The 27,286-nt window shown below is 38.2% G+C and overlaps 1 protein-coding gene across 2 annotated transcripts; it reads left to right on the top strand.

Moving 5' to 3' along the window:
• Nucleotides 1-16: 16 nt before the first annotated feature.
• Dis3 (DIS3 exosome endoribonuclease and 3''-5'' exoribonuclease) lies at nucleotides 17-27,159 on the top strand. 2 transcript variants are annotated; one of them, XM_075949276.1, is made up of 21 exons: nucleotides 17-361; nucleotides 926-1,083; nucleotides 4,195-4,388; nucleotides 5,318-5,391; nucleotides 6,793-6,960; nucleotides 9,009-9,173; nucleotides 10,469-10,582; nucleotides 10,786-10,923; nucleotides 11,787-11,933; nucleotides 12,807-12,923; nucleotides 13,348-13,449; nucleotides 13,759-13,823; nucleotides 13,909-13,993; nucleotides 15,983-16,110; nucleotides 17,902-17,988; nucleotides 19,385-19,541; nucleotides 21,427-21,641; nucleotides 21,919-22,087; nucleotides 22,195-22,353; nucleotides 23,238-23,360; nucleotides 23,947-27,159. In XM_075949276.1, the coding sequence occupies exons 1-21, from the start codon at nucleotides 134-136 to the stop codon at nucleotides 24,028-24,030; spliced, it is 2,877 nt and encodes a 958-aa protein (XP_075805391.1). In that variant the 5' UTR covers nucleotides 17-133; the 3' UTR covers nucleotides 24,031-27,159. The 2 variants fall into 2 exon arrangements, with proteins under 2 accessions (XP_075805391.1, XP_075805392.1); XM_075949277.1 differs by lacking the exon at nucleotides 926-1,083 and adding an exon at nucleotides 599-666.
• Nucleotides 27,160-27,286: the final 127 nt, after the last annotated feature.

Genomic DNA, 27,286 nt, shown 5'->3' with positions numbered 1-27,286 from the left:
GCTCGCGGGAAGAGGAGGAAATGCTTGGGGCTGCTTGCTAAGGCGCCTCCGTTTCTGACCTGACGTGTTTTCGGCCGGAGTTCTGTAGCGGTCGGGATTCCGCCCGGGTCCGGATTCTACGCCGGGAGCCAAGATGCTCAAGTCCAAAACGTTCTTAAAAAAGACCCGCGCGGGCGGCGTGGTGAAGATCGTGCGCGAGCACTACCTGCGGGATGACATCGGCTGCGGGGCCCCGGCCTGCGCCGCCTGCGACCGGGCGCATGCGGCCCCGGCTCTGGAGTCGCAGCCCGGCGACCAGGCGAGCAGCCTCTGCCCGTGGCCGCACTACCTCCTGCCGGACACCAACGTGCTGCTGCACCAGGTGCGTGGGCCGGCGGGCCGCGTGGTGACAAGGGGGCGTGGCAGATAGGGAAACCGAGGGTGGCGGGTCTCGGGATGCAGAGGCAGGTACCAAGGCCACCCTCGCTTCCAGTTGTCCAGGCTGAGGTACATTTCCCTAACTTTGTTGTTTTATTTATTTACATGTTTTTTTTCGGTTCTTGGAGTCGTAGTTTTCGACACGTTAATTTTCTAACTCCTGGTGTCTCTTCTACTTTAGATTATAAGTGCCTGGAAGCCGGGGACCTGGGCTTCTGTGGCCTCCAGATTGCGACCCCCAGGCAGCTTGTAAGTGCCTACGAACAAAAACTGTGTGGGCCAGCAGATTTATTCGTTAATAGTTTTAATACTGCAAACTTTTGTGGTCCGTTTGCGGGTGCTCTTCTCAAGCCTGCAGGGCCGAGTGACTGTTGTCACTTGTTCTACAGCAAAGTGACACTTTGGCCCAACGGAGAGCCGGTGTATGAAACTGTCAAGATTTTAGGCTTGACAGAAACAGTTTCTACGTGAACATGGGGAAAATTAACTTTTTGCTTTTGTTTTTAAGATTGATGTTCTGGAAGACCCAGCTATCAGGAATGTCATTGTGCTCCAGACAGTCCTGCAGGAAGTGAGAAACCGGAGTGCCCCCATCTATAAGCGGATCAGGGATGTGACGAATAACCGGGAGAAGCATTTTTACACATTCACTAACGAGCACCATAAGTAAGTCTCACAAGACCGTAGGCTTACCGAAAGTTATCAGAAAGTGCCTGGGCGCTGGGGAGGCAGAGGCAGGCGGATCTCTGTGAGTTCGAGGCCAGCCTGGTCTACAAAAGCTAGTTTCAGGATAGGCTCCAAAGCTACAGAGAAATCCTGTCTTGAAAAAACAAAACAAACAAACAAACCAAGAAAGTGCCTGGGAATTCATTTGTCAAAGCCGATCTGTAGTTCCGTGTGCTGTTGGGTTGTTCTTGGCTGTGTGGAAGACGCTGCTGAGTGGGACTCAGGTAAGGTCACAGTGTTAGTGGGCTCACACCTTAAACTGGATCTACTAGCTATCAGAATCCTCGTGGAAGTTGTGTATATTGAGCTGAATGATGGCTCTTTGGAGAGGAGATCATTTGGGCTCCTGCGATGCCGTGCATATAAATAGCATACAGCTGGTACAAAACGAGTGAGTCGGCAAAAAAGATTTTTAAAAATGAACATATGATTAATAAGCTTTAAAATTGCCGGGAGGTGGTGGCGTGCGCCTTTAATCCCAGCACTCGGGAGGTAGAGGCAGGCGGATCTCTGTGCGTTCCAGGCCAGCCAGGTCTAGAAAAGCTAGTTCCAGGACAGGAACCAAAAGCTATGGAGAAACCCTGTCTCGAAAATCCAAAAAAAAAAAAAAAAAATAAGCTTTAAAATTTAAACTAATATCTTACAGCTGATTTATTAAATTTGGATTTCAAAAAGCAGTCCTTTATTATAATTTAGGTTCATGACTTTTGAATTAAATGGGTGCTTTCAGAACATATGGGATTTCCCGTTATCACAGATAGTGTACAGTGGTTATCTATGACACTTAAAGTCACTTTCTCGACCTTGACATTATTGATATTGTGGACTAAGTAGTTTTTTGTTGTATGAAATCTATCTTACAGGTTGGAGGTGCTTAGCAGCATGTTTGGCCTACGCCATGTGTATACAAGTAGTGCCAAGTTTAATTATCCACATGTTTTCGTACCTTGTCAGTTGTAGCTCTTTCTTGTATCTTGAAACTAAATATTGCTTAAACACGCACGTGCACGCATGCACACCCATATACACAGAATAAAAGTGTCTGTGGGCTGCTCAGTCATTGCATCGCCTTAGACTCCATAGACAGAACCAGACTGAGGTTGTATGGAACATGTTCATCAGATTCCTAATGGAGGCTTAGCAAGATTTCTTAGTTCAAGTGCTTTGAGTAGGACTTAGCAATATTGGAAGACTTTTAGGACACTAAGCAAATCTCATGGATTTTGTTTCTTAAGTCTGTCACATTAAAACCAAATTCAAACTTAATGACCATTGCATTTACTGATAAGCTTAGATTTATTAGATTTGTAACCAGAGGAGCCCTGTGCACCAGAATGTTACATATGTGGCCCAACGCATTTGTAGATTCACAAAATTATGTTGCAGCGTCAAAAGGTTGGACACACCGTGGAAGCATTGGTAATACAGTTAATGGTAGGGAGTAAAGTAGTGCTGAGAAGATGGCTTTGAAGAGCAGACCTAAAGAAATATGGAAGTGAACTCTCATATTTGAGAGCCGTGGCTTTATGGGGTCTACCTAGGCTTTGCTATGGATTTAGTGTTTACCACGAATGATCAAAGGGTTCATGTAGTGAATGGCCATTGAAACACATGATCACACAGTGATCTACAGTCACTGTAGAGCCTAGCAGTTGTAGTGAATGGCCATTGAAACACATGATCACACAGTGATCTACAGTCACTGTAGAGCCTAGCAGTTGTAGTGAATGGCCATTGAAACACATGATCACACAGTGATCTACAGTCACTGTAGAGCCTAGCAGTTGTAGTGAATGGCCATTGAAACACATGATCACACAGTGATCTACAGTCACTGTAGAGCCTAGCAGTTGTAGTGAATGGCCATTGAAACACATGATCACACAGTGATCTACAGTCACTGTAGAGCCTAGCAGTTGTAGTGAATGGCCATTGAAACACATGATCACACAGTGATCTACAGTCACTGTAGAGCCTAGCAGTTGTAGTGAATGGCCATTGAAACACATGATCACACAGTGATCTACAGTCACTGTAGAGCCTAGCAGTTGACTGGTAATCCGTGGTTTGTTGAATAAAGTTTTATTATCTGGTCTCCAAAGTTCTATTAATCCCTCTTACCCAGTGAACTATTAACGTCCCTGCTGGGGAATACTATTTTAAGGTGTGTGACTTTTGTTTATGCTGCATTTGTTTAACTCTGTGAAGCTGTGATTTGCTTGTCTTAAACACCTGATGGTCCTAATAAAGAGCTGAACGACCAATAAAGACAGGAGCAAGGATAGGCAGGCTTAGCAGGCAGAGAGTTTAAATAGAAGGAGAAATGAGGACGAAGAGCAAGTGGATAAGGAGAGGAGGCCATTAGGGGTCAGCCGCCTAGCTACACAGCCAGACACGGAATAAGAAGAAAAGGAAGGGATACAGGAATAGAGAAAGATAAAAGTCCTGAAGCTGAAGATAGATGGGATAATTTAAATAAGAAAAGCTAGCAAGAAATAAGCCAAAAGGTCAGGCATTCATAAGTAATAATAAACCCCTGTGTATTTATTTGGGACCTGTGTGGTGGGTCCCCCCAAAAAAAGTAAAACATCACACAACATTTACACCACATCTCCATTTGAAGTCTAAATTCTTTTTTTTTGTTTTGTTTTGTTTTTCGAGATAGGGTTTCTCTGTGGCTTTGGAGCCTGTCCTGGAACTAGCTCTGTAGACCAGGCTGGTCTCGAACTCACAGAGATCCGCCTGCCTTTGACTCCCGAGTGCTGGGATTAAAGGCGTGTGCCACCATCACCCGGCTTCTAATTTTCTTTTTATGAAATCAAACTATTTGAACCTCTGTATTTTCCTACTAATAGCATAAATTTCCTCAAGAGAATTGTCTTGAAAACTTCAAAGGATCTTAACAGAATTTTTCTGACCATATAAATTTCAACCAAATATGTATACCACTGGCTTTTTAGCTGCTGTCAAACATTTATGTCTCAGAAGTTTTTACACATTTTTGTTTTTGCTGGTTAACTTTTATTTCATGGTTTGCCTCTTCACATTTAGAGAAACCTACATTGAACAAGAACAGGGAGAAAATGCTAATGACAGAAATGACAGAGCCATTCGAGTAGCGGCAAAATGGTACAACGAACATTTGAAGAAAATATCAGCAGAAAACCAGCTTCAAGTTATCCTTATAACAAATGACAAGAAAAACAAAGAAAAAGCTGTAGAAGAAGGAATCCCAGCTTTCACGTGTAGGTCTGAATGTAAACACTTCTATGCATATTTGCAACTGTATATAAAAATTAGTATTGGGCCATATGTTCACATGACTCAGAATATCATTTTCCTGTATAATTGAATATTATCTTTAAATGTTTTTCAATTTTTAATATGTGAATCTTTTGCCTGCATGTATGTATGTGCATTATGTACATTAGGGATGGTTATTAGCCATTGTATTGGTGCTGGGAACTGAAACCAGGGCCTTTGCAAGAGCAGCAGGTGTTTTTAATTGCTGGACCATCTTTCTTTTTACATTTTATTTTTTTAAATATTTTTTATGGTTTATTTAACTTTATTTTATGTGCATTGGTGTGAAGGTGTCAGATCCCCTGCAACTGGATCTTCAGACAGTTGTGAGCTGCCATATGGGTGCTGGGAATTGAACTGGAAGAGCAGTTAGTACTCTCAACCGCTGAGCCATCTTTTCAGCCCCCCATTTTATTTTTATTTTTTTTAATTATTTTTACTGTATTTATTTTTAGTTTCTCAGGCAGGGTTTCTTTGTGTAACAGCAGCTCCAGTTGTTCTGGAACTCATCTGTAGACCTGGGTCGTCTCCAGTTCACAGAGATCTTCCTACCTCTGCCTCTTGAGTTCTGAGACTAAAGGCATGCACCACTGCTGCCCCGCATTCTTTTTACATTTTAAAGTTGTCAGTGAGCTTAATAAGCAGTTGTAAATAGTGGCTGTTAATTTTCCTCACTATTTGCAGTTGACATAGTAAAAATTCATGTATGTTGGACCCATTTTCAGTCATGATTACATCAACAGATTGGTTTTTGTTTCATGTATGAAAAATGGCAGATGTACTATCAAAACAAGATCATTCATGTTCTCTTGTGCCTAGATAAAATTAGATTCTTGAGTTTTAAAGCACTGACTGTTTTTATTTTTTTCAGGTGAGGAATATGTAAAAAGCCTAACTGCTAACCCTGAGCTTATAGATCGTCTTGCTTGCTTGTCTGAGGAAACGGTATGTTTCAGTATGTTCTGTTTTTGAAGAAAATAAAATATAAAAATAGCCATCTAGGATATTAGGTTTATAGTTACAAAAGATTTAAAAATTAGAACATGCCAATAAGCGAGAACAGGAACAGAGTTAGGTTGTAAACAAGGTAACTGTGATTGGCTTATTGAAATAAACTCTGCTAAATACATCGGCTTTGTATGTAAGCTAAATAGCAATAACTATACCATTATTAGGACTGAATGAAGTATAATTGTAAGCATTCGTGTAACTCTTGTTGCTTATCATATCACATAGCTATGATAAGTGTAAATGGTAGCTATTTTAATTTATTAAAAATTTTATTTTAAGACCTCACAAATAAGCAGTGTTGTTGTTGGTTTTTTTTTTCTTTTCGAGACAGGGTTTCTCCGTAGCTTTTTTGGTTCCTGACCTGGAACTAGCTCTTATAGACCAGGCTGGCCTCGAACTCACAGAGATCCGCTGCCTCTGCCTCCCGAGTGCTGGGATTAAAGGCGTGCGCCACCACTGCCTGGATTGCAGTGTTTTTAATAAGACCCAAAGCCTTATTGGATTTCTGTACAGTTAGCAGCCATTCTGAAGCTGTGGAACTTCACACTGAATCTCATACTTTAACTGTCAGATATATTTTTAAATGGTTAATCTACCACTATCAAAAAAAAAAAACCAACAAAAAACAGTGACTTTATATCTTCTTTCATGACAGCTGTTTCACCAAAGTAGCTGTATCTAATAGGACCAGATATGTGTATTCATTCTGTTTCTCTAACAGTTGTTCTCCAGTCCTATTTGTCTTTAACTATTTTACAAAACTAAAAGAATTCTAAAAGATGCAACTGGGCTGATTTTTTCAAATACATGATTTGGAGTATTCTATCTGATAACTAATTACTAGTTCATGTAGGTGCTTAAAAGTAATTTAAATTTTAAAATCCATTTTCCCAGCTGTATTATACATATCCAGCTAGTCAACAGAATTTGTACTTAGTGGCTGCCATGTTGAGCATCATTAAAAAGATGGCCCTTTCATTGCAGCGAGTTGTTTAGACGGTGGTGGTCTGGAAGATAAACCACTCTCAGTTTAGATTCAGTTGTATATTCTTTTTTTTTTAAATATTTATTTATTTATTATGTATACAGTGTTCTGTCTGTGTGTATTCCTAAAGGCCAGAAGAGGGCACCAGATCTCATTACAGATGGTTGTGAGCCACCATGTGGTTGCTGGGAATTGAACTTAGGATCTTTGGAAGAGCAGGCAATGCTCTTAACCACTGAGCCATCTCTCCAGCCCCTCAGTTGTATATTCTATAAAGTAGATTTAACTTGTATGATACTCTTGAAAGCAATGCATTAAATAAACAGACTTTTGATTTGCTTATTTCACAGAATGAAATAGAAAGTGGAAAAATAATATTTTCAGAGCATCTTCCCTTAAGTAAGCTCCAACAAGGCATAAAATCTGGCTCATACCTTCAAGGAACATTTAGAGCTAGCAGGGAAAATTATTTAGAAGCTACAGTGTGGATTCATGGAGACAAAGAAGATGAAAAAGAGGTAAGTAGGTATACCAGCTGGTTTGTGTGCCGACACAAGCTAGAGTCATCAAGAGGAGGGAACCTCAGTTGAGGAGACACCTTGACATTTTCTCAAGTAGTGATCGGTGTAGGAGGGCCCAGTCCATAGCAGATGGTGCCGATCCTGGGTTCTATAGAAGGTGGGCTGAGCAAACCATGGGAAGTAAGCCAGTAAGTTCCCCTCCCTGGCCTCTGCATCAGCTCCTGCCTCCAAAATCCTGCCTTCTTTCACTTCCTGTCCTAGCTTCCTTCAGTGATGAACAGCATTGCTGAAGTGTAAATCAAATTAACCTTTTCCTTCCCAACTTGCTTTTAGGTCATGGTGTTTCATCGCAGCAATAGAAACCCTAACTAAGACAGTATGGAAGCTTGCCTTTTAAAGTTTTTAAAAATTTTATTTTTGTGTATGTATGTATGCATGCACACTATTAGTGAAGGTTAGAAAACAACTTGGACAGGGTTTGGTTCTCTCCTTGCAAAGAGAGAGACCCAGGTATTGAACTCAAACTCTCAGGCTTAGTGGCAAGCCTAGGATTTCTGATGAGCCGTCTTGCTGGCCTCTGTATAAACCTTTATATCTTTATACACGGAAATATTTGGTGTAAAATTTTTGTATGAGAATTTAAATTTGCCTCACTTTTTATTTTTAATTAGCATGTGCATGTATCTACCTGTGAGAATATAGGCCAGAGGAGAGGTGATACTTTAGAAATTTGGTGTATTTCCTTGCAGACTTTCTTTTGTCCTAGAGTTCAGCAGTTAGGCTGGATTAACTGGCCAGTAAGCTCCAGAGATCCTTCTGTTTACACCTGATTAGGGCTGGGTGACAGGCGTGGAACTACTGTGCCCAGGATTTTTCTGTGGTCTGTAGGCTTTTTCAGATCTGCATGCTTCCAAGAAAAACCTTATGATAGCCATTTCTCTACCTTACCTTCTCTTTCTAGTTGGTAAGAGTAATAAACACTATTATAATAAAGGACTTCCCCTCTCCTCCTGTTTTTTTGAGTCAGGGTTTCTCTGAGTAGCTTTAGAGCTTAGAACTAATTCTGTATATCAGGCTGGCCTTGAACTCACAGAGATCTGCCTACCTCTGCCCCTTGAGTGCTGGATCAAAGGCATGCGCCACCACCACCAGACTGTGGAGGTGTTTTTGAGAAGGGGTTTCTACTTGTGTAACCAAGCTGTCCTTGAATTCAGTATGTTGACCAGGCTGACCTCTAACTCAGAGATCACACTTGCCTCTGCCTCTGGGATTAAAGGCGAGTGCTGTGCCACCATTGCTCAGCTAATAAATGAATTATGAGACTGATTATTTAAAAAATTTCTGCTAACTTGCCTTTTAAGAGAAACATCAAATACTCTAAAATGAGATTCCTGTTTTATATATCTGCCTATAATAAATAACTGCACAGCAGAAAGAAGGCTTCACATCACATGATAGCAGCTTTTCGAGTGTTTTGCTATTCATCAGATTTGTTGGACTTGTGGCTTGCTGAGTTTCACCAACCACAGTCTATGAAATTAGTTGAGATTTCATTTTCACCAACCAGGATCTTGAGATTTAAGTAGTTTGATTTTCCCAACTATTTAATCGCCATTGTTTATGGTGAAGTCATAAACAAAAGCCATATTTCTTGAGCATTTTTCTCCTTAAAGTTTAAAAATTAAGCCTGTATGATGAATAACAATGCCATTTTTTATGTTAATTTTTAAAATGGTTAAGATTGTGTCATATGATGTGGATAGTGGGTCGGGAGTGCATCACCAAAGTATGATGGGGAAATTAAGGGCAACTTTCAGAAGTCAGTTTTCTTCTTCCATCATGGGTTCTGGGGACCAAATTCAGATGAACAATGTTTGTGTAGCATGTACTTACTTACCCAAGAAGCCTGGCTCAGGTTATTATTTTAAAATAGGAAAATCATTAAGAGAATTAGGTATCATACAGAATATTGCCCTCTATTAGACAACTTTTTCATTACTGCCATTTAATCTATTTTAACACATGCCATTTGCTGGTTTGCCCAGATACTTATACAAGGACTTAAACATCTAAATAGAGCTATTCATGAAGACATTGTGGCTGTGGAGCTTCTGCCCAGGAGTCAGTGGGTGGCACCATCTTCTGTGGTTTTACATGATGAAGGTCCAACGGAAGATGATGTGGAGAAAGATGAGGAGAGAGAACTCATGGTATGAGAGAACACAGGTTTTGTTTGTCCGCATTGTTGTGCTGTTTAACGTGCCATTGTTTTCATATTTAGTGAATGAAATCACAGTTCAAAATTCTTCTTAAAGGTTTATTCATTTTTATTTGATATGTATGGGTATTTTGCCTACATGGATGTCTATGTAGCATGTCTGTGCATTGCCTGCAGAAGCCAGAAAAGGATGTCACAGCCCTGGAACTGGAATTACTGACAGTTATAAACTTCCATGTGTGATTTGGGAACAAACCAGGTTCTCTGGAAGAGCAGCCAGTATTCTTAAATACTGAGCCATCTCTCCAGTCTCAAGTCTACTTTTAATTTAATACAAGTTATGTGTGTAGATGATTTCTGTTCTAAGTATACAAACTCATCTTTTAATGACATTTTACGCAACGAGTTTAAGTATTTAATTTAGAATTGTTTGAGTTTGGAAGTGAAAGTCTGTTAATATTTGGGATATGGTCTGAATTTATGAAGTTTAAGTAAATAGAAATGTAAAATTTCCTGAAATTTTTTTTGCAGTATTAAAATTTCCTTAGAAAATGTGCTTCTGTATCTTTGTCTTTGTACATGCTTAATTATTCCATTTCTACTAATATGCTTATAGGGAGATTGAGTTACTCCATATGTGTTGTTAAGTCTATTAGAAATGACCTACTTACCCATTTTATGAGGTAACACTCTTGTATTAAATTAAAAGAGTAGCTCTTTTCATTGGTTACATTTAATTTCCTGAAGTCTGACGATAGCATTCATGCTGAATCTAGTCACTGGAGGTAAAATTTTATAGGATCTATTTCTCATGGTTTACATTCTTCATTTGACTTTTAATTTGAGATAAATTAATTTGAAGATGCATTTATTTTATAATTGACTAGATCCAACATGACATGTTCACTGTAATAAGTATATAGTAACTAATTAGTAACTACATGTATCTAGTTAGTCTAAACTGCTACTAAGTCTCAGTCTCAATTCCTATACTTAACATGTGTTTTTGTAAGTCCTCATATTAAATTGGAAAACACTGAGTTCTAACACATTTATCAGATACATGCTTCTTGATTTATCATTTATGGAGTGCTTTGTTATGGAACAATAAGCATTGTTCAGTTGGTAAGCTCATGTCTAGAACTTTGAGGCATAAAGGTTCTGAGTGTCATGTCATTCATGTCATTATTTGCTACCTGAATGTATTAGTGTCCATGTGCAGAATCTAATTTGGAAGAAAACTTACTTAGAAGAAAAGTAATTGAAGATTTTCATTTTATATTTCAGCTTAAGTCTGCTGTAAGTGAAAAAATGTTGAGGGCTACAGGTAGAGTTGTAGGAATAATAAAAAGGAACTGGAGACCATATTGCGGCATGCTTTCCAAGTCTGATATTAAGGAGGTGAGTAGAGCACTTATTAGCACTATTGGAAAATGATTCTCACCGACTGGAACTTAGCAGTCCCCTGCCGGGTTTTTCAAATTGTGTACATACAGTCATTTCTCCTGGGTTAGAGTGCAGTGGTATGGTACTTACGAAGCATGTGCTGGAACTGCTAGGATTGATCCCCAGACTGCAAATAATTTTTTTAAATTCTTTTCTAGTCAAGAAGACATCTCTTTACACCTGCTGATAAGAGAATTCCACGAATTCGAATAGAAACCAGACAGGCTTCTGCACTAGAAGGACGGAGAATTATTGTCGCTATTGATGGTTGGCCTAGAAATTCTAGATATCCAAATGTAAGCTTAAAATAGTAATTTTACCTTTGTGTGTTTAATTAAATTAATTACTGTTGACTTTTAGTGAAAGTGTAATAGTTTTATGTACACAAATATGGTTTACCTAGGAAGTAGTATAGATGAATTTTATATAATTCTAGTATAAGTCATGTGGCTAATTTTACTCAAGTCACCTAACAACATTTACTGATAAACTTTATGGAGGAAACATTTGTGCCCTGAATAAATTTTAATCAAATTTTGAAAATATTAAGGTTAAAGAGTACTAAACATAGATAGGCATTATGGTCTAAGAACCAGGCTCTTATATGCAGCTGAAAAATCTTTTCATTTTCACCTTTAGTTTTCTAGAGGCTTGTTTGCTTTCTTGTTTGCTTTTCTGTTATGGACATTTTGCCTATGTATGTCTTTATACCACAGTACATGCCAGGTGCACAGGGAGGCCCGCAGGGGCTGCAGCCAGATCTACTGGACGGCAGTTACAGATAGTTATAGGTCACCATGTGGGTGCTGGCAGCCGACTTGGGCCCTCTGCAAGATCAACAGAGTTCTTAACCACACATCCGTCTCTCCAGGCCCAAAGGGTGGTGTTTCCTTTTTGGTTTTTCTAGACAGAGTTTCTCTGTGTAGCCCTGGCTCTCTTAGAACTCACTCTGTAGACCAGGATGCCCTCCACCTGAGAGATCCATCTGCCTTCCAAGTGCTGTGTTTGAAGGTGTGTGCCACCACTGCCTGGCCAAAGGGTTTTTAATTTGTTGTTAGAGAAAAGTTTAGAAACACTGAGTAAAAATCCTGGAAGATATTTAGTATAATGAAATATTATTTGCAAAATGTGCCTTTCTGATAATACCTTTTCATTTCAGGGACACTTTGTTAAAAATTTAGGTGATGTTGGAGAAAAAGAGACAGAAACAGAAGTTCTGTTGCTTGAACATGATGTTCCTCATCAGCCCTTTTCCCAGGCTGTCCTTAGCTTCCTGCCCAAGATGCCGTGGAGTATTACTGAGAAGGTGAGTTGAAAAGAAGTCAGTGACTTTATGGGTTATCTGTTATCCTAGGGAGTTTCTGTTCTGTGCTGTTTTCATTAGTGTCTGAACACAGGGCATTTTACAGGTTAGTTAAGCACTGTACCACTGGACTGAGTCCTCAGCCCTGTTTTACCATGGGGTCTTAAGTTGCCCAGGCTGGCCTGGATCTTATTCTGTAACCCAAGTAGACCTTGAACTTTTATTTCTCCAGCCTCGGACTTGAGTATCTAGGAATATAGGACTGAGCCAACAGATCAGGGTGTAATTAATGTAATTTCTCTATGTGTTTTTAAATATGTAGAAACCATGGCTACTTGTTCACATTTAGTTACAGCATTTTTAGGTGTTTACTGCTCTAAAAGGAGTGGAATCTGGGAGAATAGAGCCTAAAAATGAGGCAGACTAAACTCTTATGCAGTAGACAACTTTATTGAGAGCATCAGACAGTTTATACTCGAGTGTTAAGTAGAGTCACGTAAGTAAGGTGTACAATCACAAGAACAAGCTGAAAGCGGCAAAAATGTGTTTTCCCATAGAGGCATATAAGCAAATAACAATAGCAGTTGTGATGGGTAATCCAAAGTAAACTCAATACCTGGGAGGGGCATGAAAGCATAATCCAAGAACAGTTTATCCCCATTCTTGGACCATGCTCCATCAATTAGGTGATCTACAAATATTTTGATTTTTTTTCTCTGAGAGATGACATCTTCCAAACTATAGAACTAGTGGATATGTCAAGTTTCCTCATGGAAATCTAACTTATTTTTGTGGGGATATTTATTTCCTAAGAGCTATGTTGCTGTTGTGTTACTCAAGTTAATATTTTTTCTTTTTAACATGGTATTTTTCTAGGACATGAAAAACCGAGAAGACCTGAGACATCTGTGTGTTTGCAGTGTCGACCCTCCAGGATGTACTGACATAGACGATGCCCTGCATTGTAGAAAACTCAGTAATGGAAATTTGGAGGTATATTTTGGCTCAGTACTCTTAGCTAAATATGATTCACTTCTAGAGTTCATTGTTTCTTCTTATTGAGAAAAGAATATAAAATTATAGCTACAGGAACTAATGGGAACGTTAGAGGTTGAGTTAGGAGCTGTGACAGAGTCCATTTTCAGTTTAGCCACACTTTTTCTCATCTAAATTCCATTGTTAGTCTGTGCTATTAATAATGCAGATTGAGCCAGGCGGTGGTGGCGCACGCCTTTAATCCCAGCACTCGGGAGGCAGAGGCAGGCGGATCTCTGAGAGTTCGAGGCCAGCCTGGTCTACAAGAGCTAGTTCCAGGTCAGGAACCAAAAAAGCTACGGAGAAACCCTGTCTCGAAAATTTAAAAAAAAAGAAATAATAATAATGCAGTTTGACATCCTTTCATTTTAATCTTTTTAAGGTTGGTGTTCACATTGCTGACGTTAGCCATTTCATCAGGCCAGGAAATGCGTTGGATCAGGAATCAGCCAGAAGAGGAACAACTGTTTATCTTTGTGAAAAGGTAAATGTATTAAATTTACAATCTTACTGATCAGAACACATTGGCATTTTGTTTTGTCTTAATGAACACTGGTTCTTGATGTGTAGGCCAGGACTAGCCTTGAACTCTTGATTATCCTGCCTCATCTTTTAGAAGGCTAAGCCAGGAACTTTTAGTTTCATGAGCAATCACAATAAATACATGATTTATTTAGCTAAAACTACAAGAATACACTGCCCTCTTTCCTGCTCACGTGATGCTATTTGTAGATGGAAATTAAGATGTGTGAATGTGGCTGAGTAACCTAAGGTCTGTTGTCATCTTTTTCAGAGGATTGACATGGTTCCAGAGTTGCTTAGCTCTAACTTATGCTCCTTAAGATCCAATGTTGACAGGTATTTCTGCATTTTTTATAAGAGTGTCTTGTTAACTATATTAATTAATTCCCATAAACAAATAACCGTCTCTTTTTTCCTTAAGGTTGGCATTTTCCTGTATTTGGGAAATGAATCATAATGCTGAAATCTTAAAAACAAGATTTACCAAAAGCGTAATTAATTCAAAGGTTAGTTTTATGATTCATATCTGACATTTCAAATTTTTGGTGCTTTTAACAAATTCTTAGATACTTTTGAAAAAGTTAGGTTCAGCATTGTAGCAGTCCCTAGTTTGTTTCAGAATTTAAAATTTGCTCAGTTATTGATCTATTCAAAATTACTTTATGTAGTAAATGTCCTGTATCCAGGAACTTAGAACCTATGTACCTCAAGTAAAGGTAACCCTAGTAATTGAGTCTATTCCTATTTAAAAATAGTAGTGTTGGGAAAATTACCATGGTGCATCATGGATAACAATAAGTTAGAGTTAGATTCCAGTAGAACCTGAGATGTTCAAACAGAATGGAGCCAAATTTTTCTTATTTTTGTACCTCTCCCCATATTCTCTAACATTCATCTTCATTTTGTGCTAAATTGTCCTCTATTCTAGACCCTTTTTCTTGTAATGATGTTTTCAGAAAGTTAACCAATTGTTTTCTTCCAAGTCAGTATCGTTCTGCTCTATAACTAGTCTCCCTCTGCTCTGACTAGTCTCCCTCTGCTCTGACGACTAGTCTCCCTCTGCTCTATAACTAGTCTCCCTCTGCTCTATAACTAGTCTCCCTCTGCTCTGACGACTAGTCTCCCTCTGCTCTGACGACTAGTCTCCCTCTGCTCTGATGACTAGTCTCCCTCTGCTCTATAACTAGTCTCCCTCTGCTCTATAACTAGTCTCCCTCTGCTCTATAACTAGTCTCCCTCTGCTCTATAACTAGTCTCCCTCTGCTCTATAACTAGTCTCCCTCTGCTCTATAACTAGTCTCCCTCTGCTCTGACGACTAGTTTCCCTCTGCTCTATAACTAGTTTCACTCTGCTCTATAACTAGTCTCCCTCTGCTCTATAACTAGTCTCACTCTGCTCTATAACTAGTCTCACTCTGCTGTGACGACTAGTTCAGGAACTGTTAACAAGCAAGTGGTGTGTGAATTAGTTCAGCCTTTAGAGATTCATAATTTTAGAGTACATTGAGGCAATAATTTAACAAAATTTTATGAATTGAAATAAAAAATTAATGAACATAATAAAATATTTTTCTAGAAAGGGAACACTTAATATTTAGTAGATAAAGGTGCTCCCAGAAACTTGACTTAACCTATACTAGGTTACTTTATTCTGTTTGTGAATTTCAATTTTTTATCTTTTAATCTGAAAAAATACTAGTTTTCCACATAGAAGCAGAAGCAGCAATCTTCATAATTGGATTGTCTGTTAACTAGAGATTGCTTCAAACTTTTCTTATCATTTTCACTGCATTTTGAGGACTGTTTGTTGGTTGGTTAGTGTCCTATAAAATATATCTAGACTCTTCTTATTTGCCAGTGAGAAGGGGAGTAATGACCTTTTGCAAAGGATTTTTAGAAAACAGCCAGAACCTGCTTTGTGATTTATTCAAGTACTAACTAAAATATACAAAATATGAAAGTATTATGAAATATTCTATTATTAAAAAATCCTGAAAATGTAAAAAAACTACCATTTCCTTTATTTTAATGGAAATTTGATTATGTTAAATAATGAATATCTGAGTTAAACTAGAAATCATGGTATAAAGTTAAGAATCTATAGATTTCTCTTGTTACTTATTTTAGGCTTCCTGAAAGCATGGAATATGAGATAAAAATACTACAGTTTAGAGGTGGAGAGGTGGCTGTGTGTGTAAAATGCTTTCTGTGCAAGTCCAAAGACTCAAGAAAAGGCTGTGTTGCAGTGTACATGTCTGCAATCCTAGTGCACTCCGATAGGGACTTAGGAGCAGAGACAGGAGACTCACTGATGAGCGAGCTATCCTGGTTTATCAAGTAGGAAACACGAGAGACCCTGTCTCGAATTAGGAAGAGGAGCTAGCTCTTTGACCGCCATACGTGCATGGTGGCCTGTACATAAAGAGTATGGTTCAAATAGTAAATACGTTTGTATTGGTTGTGAGAATTACGTTAACCTAAGGTTTCTTTCTTAGGCTTCTCTTACATATGCTGAAGCACAGATGAGAATTGATTCAGCAGCCATGAATGATGATATTACCACTAGTCTCCGTGGACTAAATAAACTAGCTAAAATTCTTAAAAAAGGAAGGATTGAAAAGGGGTATGTTCTTAATCTACTAAGACATGCTTTAGTGTATGATTATGATTAATATCAATTATACTGAGATAATATTTGTCTTTAGAGCATTTTGTTAGAATTTTGTTAGCTGGTAGACTGTACTTCATAGATTATATCATGGCATTTACCTAACCATAACAGGCATAAGAGGAGGAGTGTCAGCACAAACTTGTTAGAAAGAAAGCAGTTAGAAATAGCTTCAGTGTTGAAAGACTGCTGTGTGTGGAGGCCAAGTATGGAGCCTTTCAGAGCTTGGAGCCTGGGCTCTCACTATATTTTGAATGCTACAAGCAATTACAGAAATGCTTTTGCTGATGATGCAAACGCTGGCTCTGGACTGTTCATACAGAGTGCCTGAATTAAGTTCCTGAATGCAAGTGACCATCATTCCAAACTCCTTGCAGCCACAGATAAGTATGCTCAGCAGCAAGTGTAACCAGTGACTACCATATTTGAATAATTAAATAAGAAATTTAAAACTCTTTACAGATTAGGTATGTACACAAAAGCTGCTGCTCAAAGTTATCATTAATTTTTTCCCTCATTTCTCCATGATTGTCCAGTATCATTAAAGTTACTTCCAGATCATGCAGAGTCTTTAATCTCTGCACTCAGGAGGCAGAGACAGGTGAATCTATGACTTCGGTCCTAGGCCAGCCTGATTTAAATGGCCAGTCTGAGACTATCCAAAAAGTGAGACCCTGTCTCAAAAAACCCGAAGAAAAAGAAACAAACTTTGAGTTGGATGTGGAACTTGACGAAAGTAGCATCACATCTAAAAACACTGTTTATTTATATAACCTTCAACTCATTAAGAGCCACACATATAAAGCCCTTAGCATAGCATATTCTGAGAGTCACAGCAGTCTAATAGGGAATAGCCGTCTGTCCTTACGATGTATGAGTGGTAGTAATTTTATCAGTCTCCACTCGGTTGCCTATACATCCTCTCTCATTAACCTACTTATATATATATATTTTTATTTTTATTTTCGAGACAGGGTTTCTCTGTAGCTTTTGGTTCCTGTCCTGGAACTAGCTCTTGTAGACCAGGCTGGCCTCGAACTCACAGAGATCCTCCTGCCTCTGCCTCCCGAGTGCTGGGATTAAAGGTGTGCGCCACCACCGCCCGGCTATTAACCTACTTATATAAGAGCTGCTCTGTTCCTCCCCATCGTTGCCCATCACAATATATTGTTTTCCATGGAAAGTCAAATACCAGTCTGCCTGTTCTTTTAGCCCCAAAGTACTTGCAAATTTATGTAGCTTAATAAAAATGTGAGAGTTAGGCTTTATATGAATATAGACATCTGATATGGGATTCCCCACTGTATGCTGTGAATACCTTTAGTTAATAAAAGAAGCTGTTTTTGGCCAATGGCTTAACAGAAGATAGCCAGACTGAAAGATATATATACAGAGAAATAAGGCGGAGTCAGGGAGAAGCCACTGTAACCTTGCTGGTAATACACAGCCACATGGCAATATATAGATTAATAGAAATGGGCTAATTTAAGAAATTATATGCTTAAGTGATTGGCCAAGCAGTAATTTAAATAATATATTAGAATATAATATAGTTTCTGTGTGATTTTTTTTTTTTTTTTTTAGTCTAAGCAGCTTCCCCCAACAGACATTAAACTTAATAGAGGTCATAAAACCTCCCAAGAAAAATGTTTATGTACTTGATATACTCATCACTTAAGGGAATAACTTATAGAATGTTTTATCTGTCCTTGGTTCATCTGTCTAATTGCTCTCACTTTTACTCAGGGCTTTGACTCTGTCTTCTCCAGAAGTTCGATTCCACATGGACAGTGAAACTCATGATCCAATAGATCTACAGACCAAGGAACTGAGGCATGTGATTTTTTAAAAAAAAATAATTGATATTAAATATTAATTTTAAATGTAATATGTTGTATATTACTAATCACCAGAGTATTTATACCTAAAACAGTTGTTACAGTTTGTATAGCTATGAAATTTCCTGGTTTATTAACGATTTGCAAAAGTAAATGTGATCTTTTTAACTTTTCTTATATAAAATTGGGATAAGGTAGTAGAAAAATTTCAAATTTACCTTGATTTGAATTAATTTATGTTAGAACTTAAGTGGTAATAGTTGCAAAAACAGAAAGATGGCACTGATTGACTTCTCAAGTACTTAACACAGTATGCAGAGGTACGAGGGACCCCAGGCATTGCATCTGGAGAGATTGCTGCCCTGTGAGAGGACCCAAGGTTTGTTCCTAACACCCACATATATGATGGCTGACTTGTAACTCCAGCTCCAGCGAGATCCAATGACTCTGACCTCCCCAGGCCTACAGTCTTAAACGCACACATTCTACAACATGCACATAATTGAAACATTAAGAAATCTTTAAAAAAATAGAGTTTTTGAAGCTAAACTCTTAACTTTGGATCCTACTGTTACAATTTATACAACTTGAAGTACCCAGTCATTTGACTTCCCTATATGGAGGGTCCTAATACTTGAAAAGCTAATAGAATTTACAAATGTTGAATAACTAAAACATGATTAAAAATTAGTGTGTTCCATGATTCCAGAGAAAGGAAGCAGTAGATACAGCATGCAGATGGTTTATTAACTGGCTTAAAAGAAAGACTATGCAGAAGGAAGGCATGTCATTGTCTTAAGGATTGAGAAGTCAAACTGAATTTAAGGTTTGGCACTGGTGTAACAGTGACCTCTATGAAGAGAATAATATTGCACATCTGTCAGCTAGGAATCAGAAGTGTCTGTTGTGTGTGTTACTGTGTATGTGGATTTACAGCAGAATGCCTCACCTGAAATAAGCACCCAAATTAGTTATTGAAAATATATTAGTGATATATTGGTAAAATTTGGGGGAGTTTAGATAATACTGTGTGACCAAGCTTGTACTTCTCTCAGTAAAGTTTATTTTCATAGCTCTATTTCTGTAAGAGGAGATAAACGTAGTGGTTTTGTTTTATGTTAGTAAAGTTAGGGACGTTTCCTTTTTTTTTTCCCCTTGAGTACAATTTGAAACAATTCTAGCATGCTAGAATTTCCCTGGAGAGACACAGGTAGTAAACCATTAGTATAGGAGCTGAGAAATTAGAGAAACATGAGCTACTGAAAATAGATATGTGCTGCCTGCAAATGTTCTCACTGGGAAATATTTTATCACTTATAAAAGATAACTTTGGAGTAAATGTGATGATAGCTGTCTCAGCTTCTCTTTCCTTATGCTTTTCCACCTGGCAGAGAAACAAATTCCATGGTGGAAGAATTCATGTTACTTGCAAATATTTCTGTTGCAAAAAAAATTCATGAGGAATTTTCTGAACATGCTCTGCTTCGAAAACATCCAGCTCCACCTCCCTCCAATTATGAAATTCTTGTTAAGGCAGCCAAGTCCAAGGTAAAGTCTTAAAGATTGAAAAGTCACATGCGTTTGTAGCATAATCTACCCATTACACTGAAAAATTAATATTCATGTTTTCTTAAAAGTTTAGCTTATGTATACTATACCAGTAGCTCCTTTTGATATTAAAAAATGTGACTTGGGGTTTGGACATCTCTTCCTACATATCCATTGACACCAGCTACATACTAACATCCTTTATGTCCAGTAAAAATCACTCAGTCTTTTTTTAAAAAAGATTTATTTATTTATTTTATATACAGTGTTCTATCTGCATGTCTGCCTGCAGGCCAGAAGAGGGCACCAGATTTCATTACAGATGGTTGTAAGCCACCATGTGGTTGCTGGGAATTGAACTCAGGACCTTTGGAAGAACTATAAGTGCTCTTAACCTCTGAGCCATCTCTCCATCCCAAGGAGCACTCAGTCTTAAAGACAAATGATTTAAACTAAGTTATCTACAGTATCATAGACATAGTTTGCTCTTCCATCTCTTTCTTTTGTACGTGGTGGACTGGCTATTTTTTGTTGCTGTTTTTGTTCTTTTGTCAATTAGACACAAGCTAGAATCATCTGAGAGGAAGGAACTTAAATGCCTCCATAAGACCTCTAGTTGGCAAGCATTTGGGGCATTTTCTTGATTAATGATTCTTTTCAGTCCATTGTGAACGGTGTTAGCCCTAAGCAGGTACAAGAAAACAGGCTGAGCAAGCCAATAAGCAGTGTCCTTCCATGGGTTCTACTTAAGTTCCTGCTTCAGTTTCCTGTCTTGGTCTCCAGACTTGACATCTCTGGATGATGAAATGTGTGATAGGGAACTGTAAGCAGAAATAGACCCTTTCCTCCCAAGTAGTTTTTGGTCATGGTATTTTATCATAGTTATAGAAACTTAAGACCCATGGCTTCTATGAAATCCATAGCTTTCAGAGATTCACAAGTAATTTGTTTTCTCCTTAGGTCACCCCAGTTCAGTGCTCCCTGTATCATATCCATAAAAAAAAAGCTATTTATGGCATGCATGGAAAGGGGGACTTTTATTCAGCCGTTTATACCCCTTTAATTTCATCATACTTAGGCTTGGCATGACTCTGACTTATTTGGTTTTCCTTGGATTTTGTATAGGCTAATTTTTTCCTATTGTGAAAGCATGTAAGGAATGTCACTATTTGAATAGTATGGTATGAGTTTCTGATTTTATAGTTCATACGCCATCTGAACTGCCCCAGCTTCCCAGCCCCAAGGATACTGCATATTGGGGGATTTTTTTGAGGTTGTCTTATTTCTTGCCAAGTCATGGTAGCGGAAGGAGGGGTTTGTCTTGCTATGGTAGAGTTCAGCAGAACATTATTCTTCCTGAACTTTAATTGACTAGCTTGCTGCTGGCTTTTACTTCTACTTTCAGTGGAAGGAAAGAATCTGCAGAGGAGCCAGCCATACTGAAAACACTGTACCGCCTCAGAGATTAGCAAGCATAAACTGGACTATGTCAAAGAAATGGCGCTACTGCCTCCACTCTTGTCCTCTCCCTTGGAACTTCAGGATTCTTGCTGCTTTGGGACTTTCAGATACATTCAGGAATTTTCAAGCTTTAGTACTGCATAAATCAGCCATTATCTAAAGTTATCTTTAGTGCCCCTAGTTAACACTATTTTTATTTGATCTATTTATATTTTAAAGAGAGGATGCTAATTCTGGCTGGGCATGCTAGTGCATGCCTTTAATCCCAGTATTTTGGCGGTGTAGACGAGCCAATCTCTATGGGTTCCAGGCCATCCAGGGCTCCACAGTGTGACCACTGTCTCAGGAATAGGGAGAGGGAGGAAGGACAATACCACTGACTTTGTGATGTTTCATTTGGTGCTTTTCTTCCTTTTATTGACAGAATTTGGAAATTAAGACTGATACAGCCAAGTCTTTGGCTGATTCTTTGGACCGCGCTGAATCCCCTGAGTTCCCGTACCTGAACACTCTTTTAAGGATATTGGCCACTCGCTGTATGATGCAAGCTGTCTACTTCTGTTCTGGGATGGATAATGACTTCCATCATTATGGCTTAGCCTCCCCAATATACACACATTTCACTTCCCCCATCAGAAGGTATTGTGTTTTCCATACAAAACTAAAGGAGGGAGAAAATGGTTAACTTTTTTTCTTCAGTTTTTCAAGACAGGGTTTCGCTGTTTAGCTCTGGCTGTCCTGGAACTCACTTTGTAGACCAGACTGGGCTCGAGCTCAGAGAGATCTCCCTGTTTCTGCCTTCCAAGTGCTGGGATTAAAGGCATGTGCCACCGCCACCCAGCAAAAATGGTTAACTTTTAATATAGAAATTTTAAAATTAATTCGTCATTGTTCTTATTTCACCTTCTTTATGTAGATATGCGGACATAATCGTTCATCGGTTGTTGGCTGTGGCTATTGGGGCTGATTGTACTTATCCGGAGTTGACAGATAAACACAAGCTTTCAGATATATGTAAAAATCTCAATTTCCGGCATAAAATGGCTCAGTATGCTCAGCGTGCATCAGTAGCTTTTCATACCCAGGTATTTGCCTTTTGTTTGTAGTGGGAAATTTTGTTTATTGGTATTTTCAAAATTATTTTTGTAAATCTCAAAGTAAGATTTCTAACAAGATTGTATGTATTTTACAGCTGTTTTTCAAAAGCAAAGGAATAGTAAGCGAGGAAGCCTATATTCTCTTTGTAAGAAAGAATGCAATTGTGGTGCTAATTCCAAAGTATGGCTTAGAAGGTACAGTTTTTTTTGAAGAAAAAGATAAACCAAAGCCAAGGCTTACTTATGATGATGAGGTATGGTATTGCTGATTCTTGCTTTCTTGGGGAAGAGAGGTATATTTTCTCTGACAGTTGGCCAACCATACTATAAATTGTTAAAATTTTTCTGTATTTATGTAGGTATGTCTCTGCAGCCACCCCCAAATAACCACTCAGATACTTACTAATGCTTCTTATTAACTAGCTCTTACAACTTAAATCAACCCATGTTTCTTATCTAAGTTTTACCATGTGGCTCATGGCTTGTTACTTGATTTTCTACACGTCCTGTTTCTTTTGTATCTGGCCTGTGTCTGACTCCTCGAACTCTGACCTTCTTTTTCCCGGTGTCCTTAGTCTGGTTTTCTCACTCAACCTTACCCTGTCAAGCTATTAGCCAATCAGCTTTATTAAACCAATCACAACATAGTTTACAGTGTACAGAAGATTAGTCCACAGTAGATTTATATCCTAAATCTCAAAATGCATGACAGAAAATCCATATTTCATGCCCTAAACTTAGAGAATATTTAATGATACTTTACTACAAACAACTAATTCACTAAGATGAATGATGTCATTCAGGATTACCTTAGTGACAAGATGAAGTGTGCACAAAAATAGACTATATTTGAGGCTATGAGGTTTAATGTGGGTTTTTTGCTTTTTATATTCAATACCTAGAAGCTTACTAATATTGTGGATTTTTTATTCCTTGAAAATGTTATATATAATGAAATATATCTTGATCATATCTATCCCTCACTTCTCCCCTCCAACTTCCCCCAGAACCCACCACATCTCCTTCCCAACTTCTTGTCCTTAATTTTAAACTTTTAAATTACTATGGAAGGTAAACTGGAAGTAGGATTGAGATTCATATTTAAGAAACGATATTAATAAAATGTTTTTTTTTCAAGATACCTTCACTCAGAATAGAAGGTACAGTGTTCCATGTCTTTGATAAAGTTAAAGTAAAAATCACATTAGATTCATCAAATCTTCAACATCAGAAAATCCGCATGGCCCTTGTGGAACCACAGGTGAGACCAAACTTAATTTAATGGTGTGGAAAAGTTAACATCTAGTTTGTTAAGATCTTAGGTATTCCAAATATTGGCACTGGATTCCAGGCATCAGAGAGGTTCTAGAGGTCCTTAAGACCATTCCGTTCTCTTGCCTATTTCTATACTCTAGTTTATAATATACAAGTTAACTGCAGGTGCTCCATTTAAAATCCTGAATTTTAACCTTTTGGCTTTTGGTGCTTGCTGTTTACTGCAAAATAAATCCAATATGGCAAATTGGACACAAGAAAGAGCTGTTACATTACAAACACATAGGCCAAGTTGAAGCTTCTCAGTTTTCTTGCTATGTAGACAAGGCTAGCCTTGAATTTGCAAGGATCTTCCCAAGTGCTGAGATTGCAGGTATGCACCTCCGTTCTGGCTTACTTCTGAACCATGGTTACTCCCTGTGCATAACTGTGTGCGGTGCACCCTTCTAACTCCACCCCCTCCACTGGAAAGTCTATTTGAAGTCGACAGTGATAGTGCTAAAGGGGAAGGTGAGATACACATTTCCTATCTGATGCTTTAATCACTTCATTTTTCCCGTTTATACTTTTAGATACCAGGAATAAATATTCCTCCTGATGTTTCAGACATGGATTTCAGTGGGCCAGGAGGGAAGAAGAGGAAACTTGAGAAGTAGCTACATGCAACAGAGAACTTCAAAGACTGACAATTACCGTAGACAACAACAAAATTGAAAGCATACTTACAAACTGGTGTGCATGATAGTTACTTTCAAGTACATTTCAATAATTTTAAGAAATTTGCATTTTTATTGAGTTACTGACTAAATCTATCTTAGACTGTGCTTCTGCAACAACAAAAATTATGCAGAAAAATTCATTTGAATATCCATCACTTAAATGGTGACAGAATAGCAACTTCAGGGATCTGTGATGATCATTTAAATGGAGTACTCATCTGCTCATTGACGAGCAGATTAATTTTTATATAAGTGCTTTATTTAATATAGAAAAAAACGCAATTTCTGAGGAAAATTAACATTTTAGCAGCAAAGAACAAGCCTTCTAAATCTTGAGTTGTCAGTGTTTGGCATTTGATCTTTTTGCCATTTTAATTTGCCTACTTATAACACTGTATTCACACATTTTGAAAAGCCTCCTTACTTTACTAATAATGGTTCTCAGAACTGAATGTTTTGGGATTATAAGAAAACAAAAACTCAGGTATCTTGGATTGGGAACACTGTGATGTTGTTAACAGGTGATAAGTTTCTTAATCTGTGTTGCCAGTGTTTCTCAAACAAGGCATTACACTTTAGAGAAAGAATCAAAGTAGAAATGTCTGCTTTCTTACAAAAACAGGTAATAGCTTTTGAATTTTAGTTATACCCAATTATATAAGAGAGGAGGGATTGTATTAGACATATTAAAGGAACAAATGAAGTCTCATTTGTTGTACCAGTTTGACTACCTCGTGCCTTGCAAATCCCAGATTAATGATGACATTAGGAAAATTTTACCATTTGACTTTGCTTAATCAGTTTCTGGTCTAGTAAACTACTTTTGTGGTAGTAAGCAGCTGAAAAGTCCCAGGCTATAATGTAGGTACAGCTGTATCCCGAATACAAACACACATTTAGTGCTGTTTTCCAATTTCCTATTACAGCAAATAATAGCCATGTTAAGGCAGAACTTGATTTAACTGAAGGAAGACAGTCTTAAGCAGCATTTGGCCCACAGCATTTCAGACTGTTGGCTGAACTACAGCACAGCTCTGTTGTACTGTGGTTTATAAGCAGCCAAACAATGTGTAAACAGGTATGGTTATGTTCCTGAAATAAAAAGCCAATTTTCCAAGGAATATAACAGATACTGCTCTTGAGCTTTACCCACAAGTCACTCAAATTTTTCTGCTATTGAGTTGAGCATGTAGTTGAGTGGTATAATGATTGCCTTGGATTTGATTAGACTATTGCAAAGCACAAGACAAGAACTGTTTGCCGGGTACTGGAAAGATGGCTCAGCAGGTAAGAGCGAGCACGGCTGTTTTGCCAGAGGACCAGGGCTTGATTCTCTTTGCCCACATGATCTGTACTCCAATTCCATCACTCAAGTAGTATACAAACATATGTAAATACAGGCAAGAACAAAGCTAAAAATGTTAAAAGCTATTTACCATAGTTTACCTGCAGTATGGGGTCATCTTGGTAATAAAAAAGCCAATAAGTTGTATCTGTTAGCTGTTTATAGAGTAGGACATTGAATTTCTTCTTCAGTTGTTTCTCCACATTAATTTTTTTGAAACAGGGTGTCTTTCACTGAACTTTATAGATTGTCACTTTGAGCTACACTGGCTAGAAATCAACCAAGTTTCCACCAATCAAAATGGGATCACAGTCACATTCTGGCAAGCTCTCATGGAGGTTAGGTTTTCATGCTTTGCGGCAAGCACTCTACCTATGGAGCAGCCCCCATGTCTATTACCATTCTAATCATCTAGAGTGGCTTTAACAAGTACAGGCTTTAATCTCAACTGAGCAAATTAATGATCAAAAACCTATATTCCCCAGGGCCTTCTTTGAGGTTTTAAAATGTTTTTTTCCCTAATGCCAGTTATGAAGCTAAGCGGATTACACAGAACATGGTCATCCTCCCAGTGTCCAGGCTTTGCATCTCCAGATTGAAAGGACGAAAGTACTTGGGGAAAAATGCATCTGTGTAAATACGTTTAGACATTTTCATATTAGTCAGTATTCCCCCAGATACCATAACTATTTTCATTGTACTCACACTGTAGTTAATGAAGGACACTAGCACTAGCGTCCCTTGGTTTGTTTCTTACATCATGGAAGGTCCTAAGAACTAGTTCCCCTGGGATACTGAGGATGACTGCTTGCAGATGAAACTCAGCACACTTTTGACCCTTACATTCTAGTGACTGATGAAGAAGACAAAAGTTCAGTGCCAGCCTAGGCTACATTGTGAGACGGTCTCAAGACAAACTGAAGGAGCCACTGGAGGACTGCTACTCCCATTTCACAGATAAAGGCCAGGCCAAGTAGCGAGACAAGTTATTTGACTTGATGATATTACTTTAAAAAACTGAAAAGTAGCCAGAGAGGCTGTTCATCTTAGAACTCCTGGATAATATCTCTCTTTAGATAAATATATTCAGTTGGCCAGTCAACTTCACAACATTGGTTAGTGTTGGAGCATGTGACATGAGCACCGTGTATGTCTGTAAGCAATAAACATACTAAGGATGGAGTACCATATAGAACAAGAATGAAAATGACAAAATAATAGTGCATCTTTATTTTCTAGGACTAATGATGAGTCATTTTGAGTATGCCAGTTTTTACAAAATAAGTAAACACAAAAATACAGTCTTTGATATTTCCAAATATATTTTATCCATCTTCTAATACAGATTTTTTAAAAAAATATTTAGCTATTTTTCCAATTGTTTCTTCATGTCCAAAGCCCAAGGGGAATTCCACTGTTTCCCAATGATTCTGATTCTCCCATGTTCTGTTCTGTTCATCTCCCTAGCCAAGACTGAGGGAATACTACTGTGGCATCCCACACTCACCCCATAGATGGGAGTGTATAGGACTGCCCAGTCGGTAGCACCTTTCCAGCATTTACACTTTAGTATTAACTAGAGTGCTAATGCCAGAAACTAAGTCATTTCCTCACAGAAATGGATTTTTAGAGAGTCCATTTTATTTCCTTTCTACCTCTTTAGTAAGTTTTATATCTCAAGATACCTTTCATAGTTTTCATTTAAAAATGTATAGTGCATTCAGTTTTAACATTTTTATCATGATCTAAGAATTGGTAATTCAGGATTATCATTACAAGTTTTCACAAGTAGTTCCGTGATCCTGTAGGACAAGAGAAAGCCATCAGCTGTCATAATTTTTTGTTAAA

Source organism: Microtus pennsylvanicus, chromosome 15, assembly GCF_037038515.1.
Source record: "Microtus pennsylvanicus isolate mMicPen1 chromosome 15, mMicPen1.hap1, whole genome shotgun sequence".
Taxonomy (NCBI): domain Eukaryota; kingdom Metazoa; phylum Chordata; class Mammalia; order Rodentia; family Cricetidae; genus Microtus; species Microtus pennsylvanicus.
Note: the sequence above shows the minus strand (reverse complement) of the source record. Positions and strands in the feature narration are given on the sequence as shown.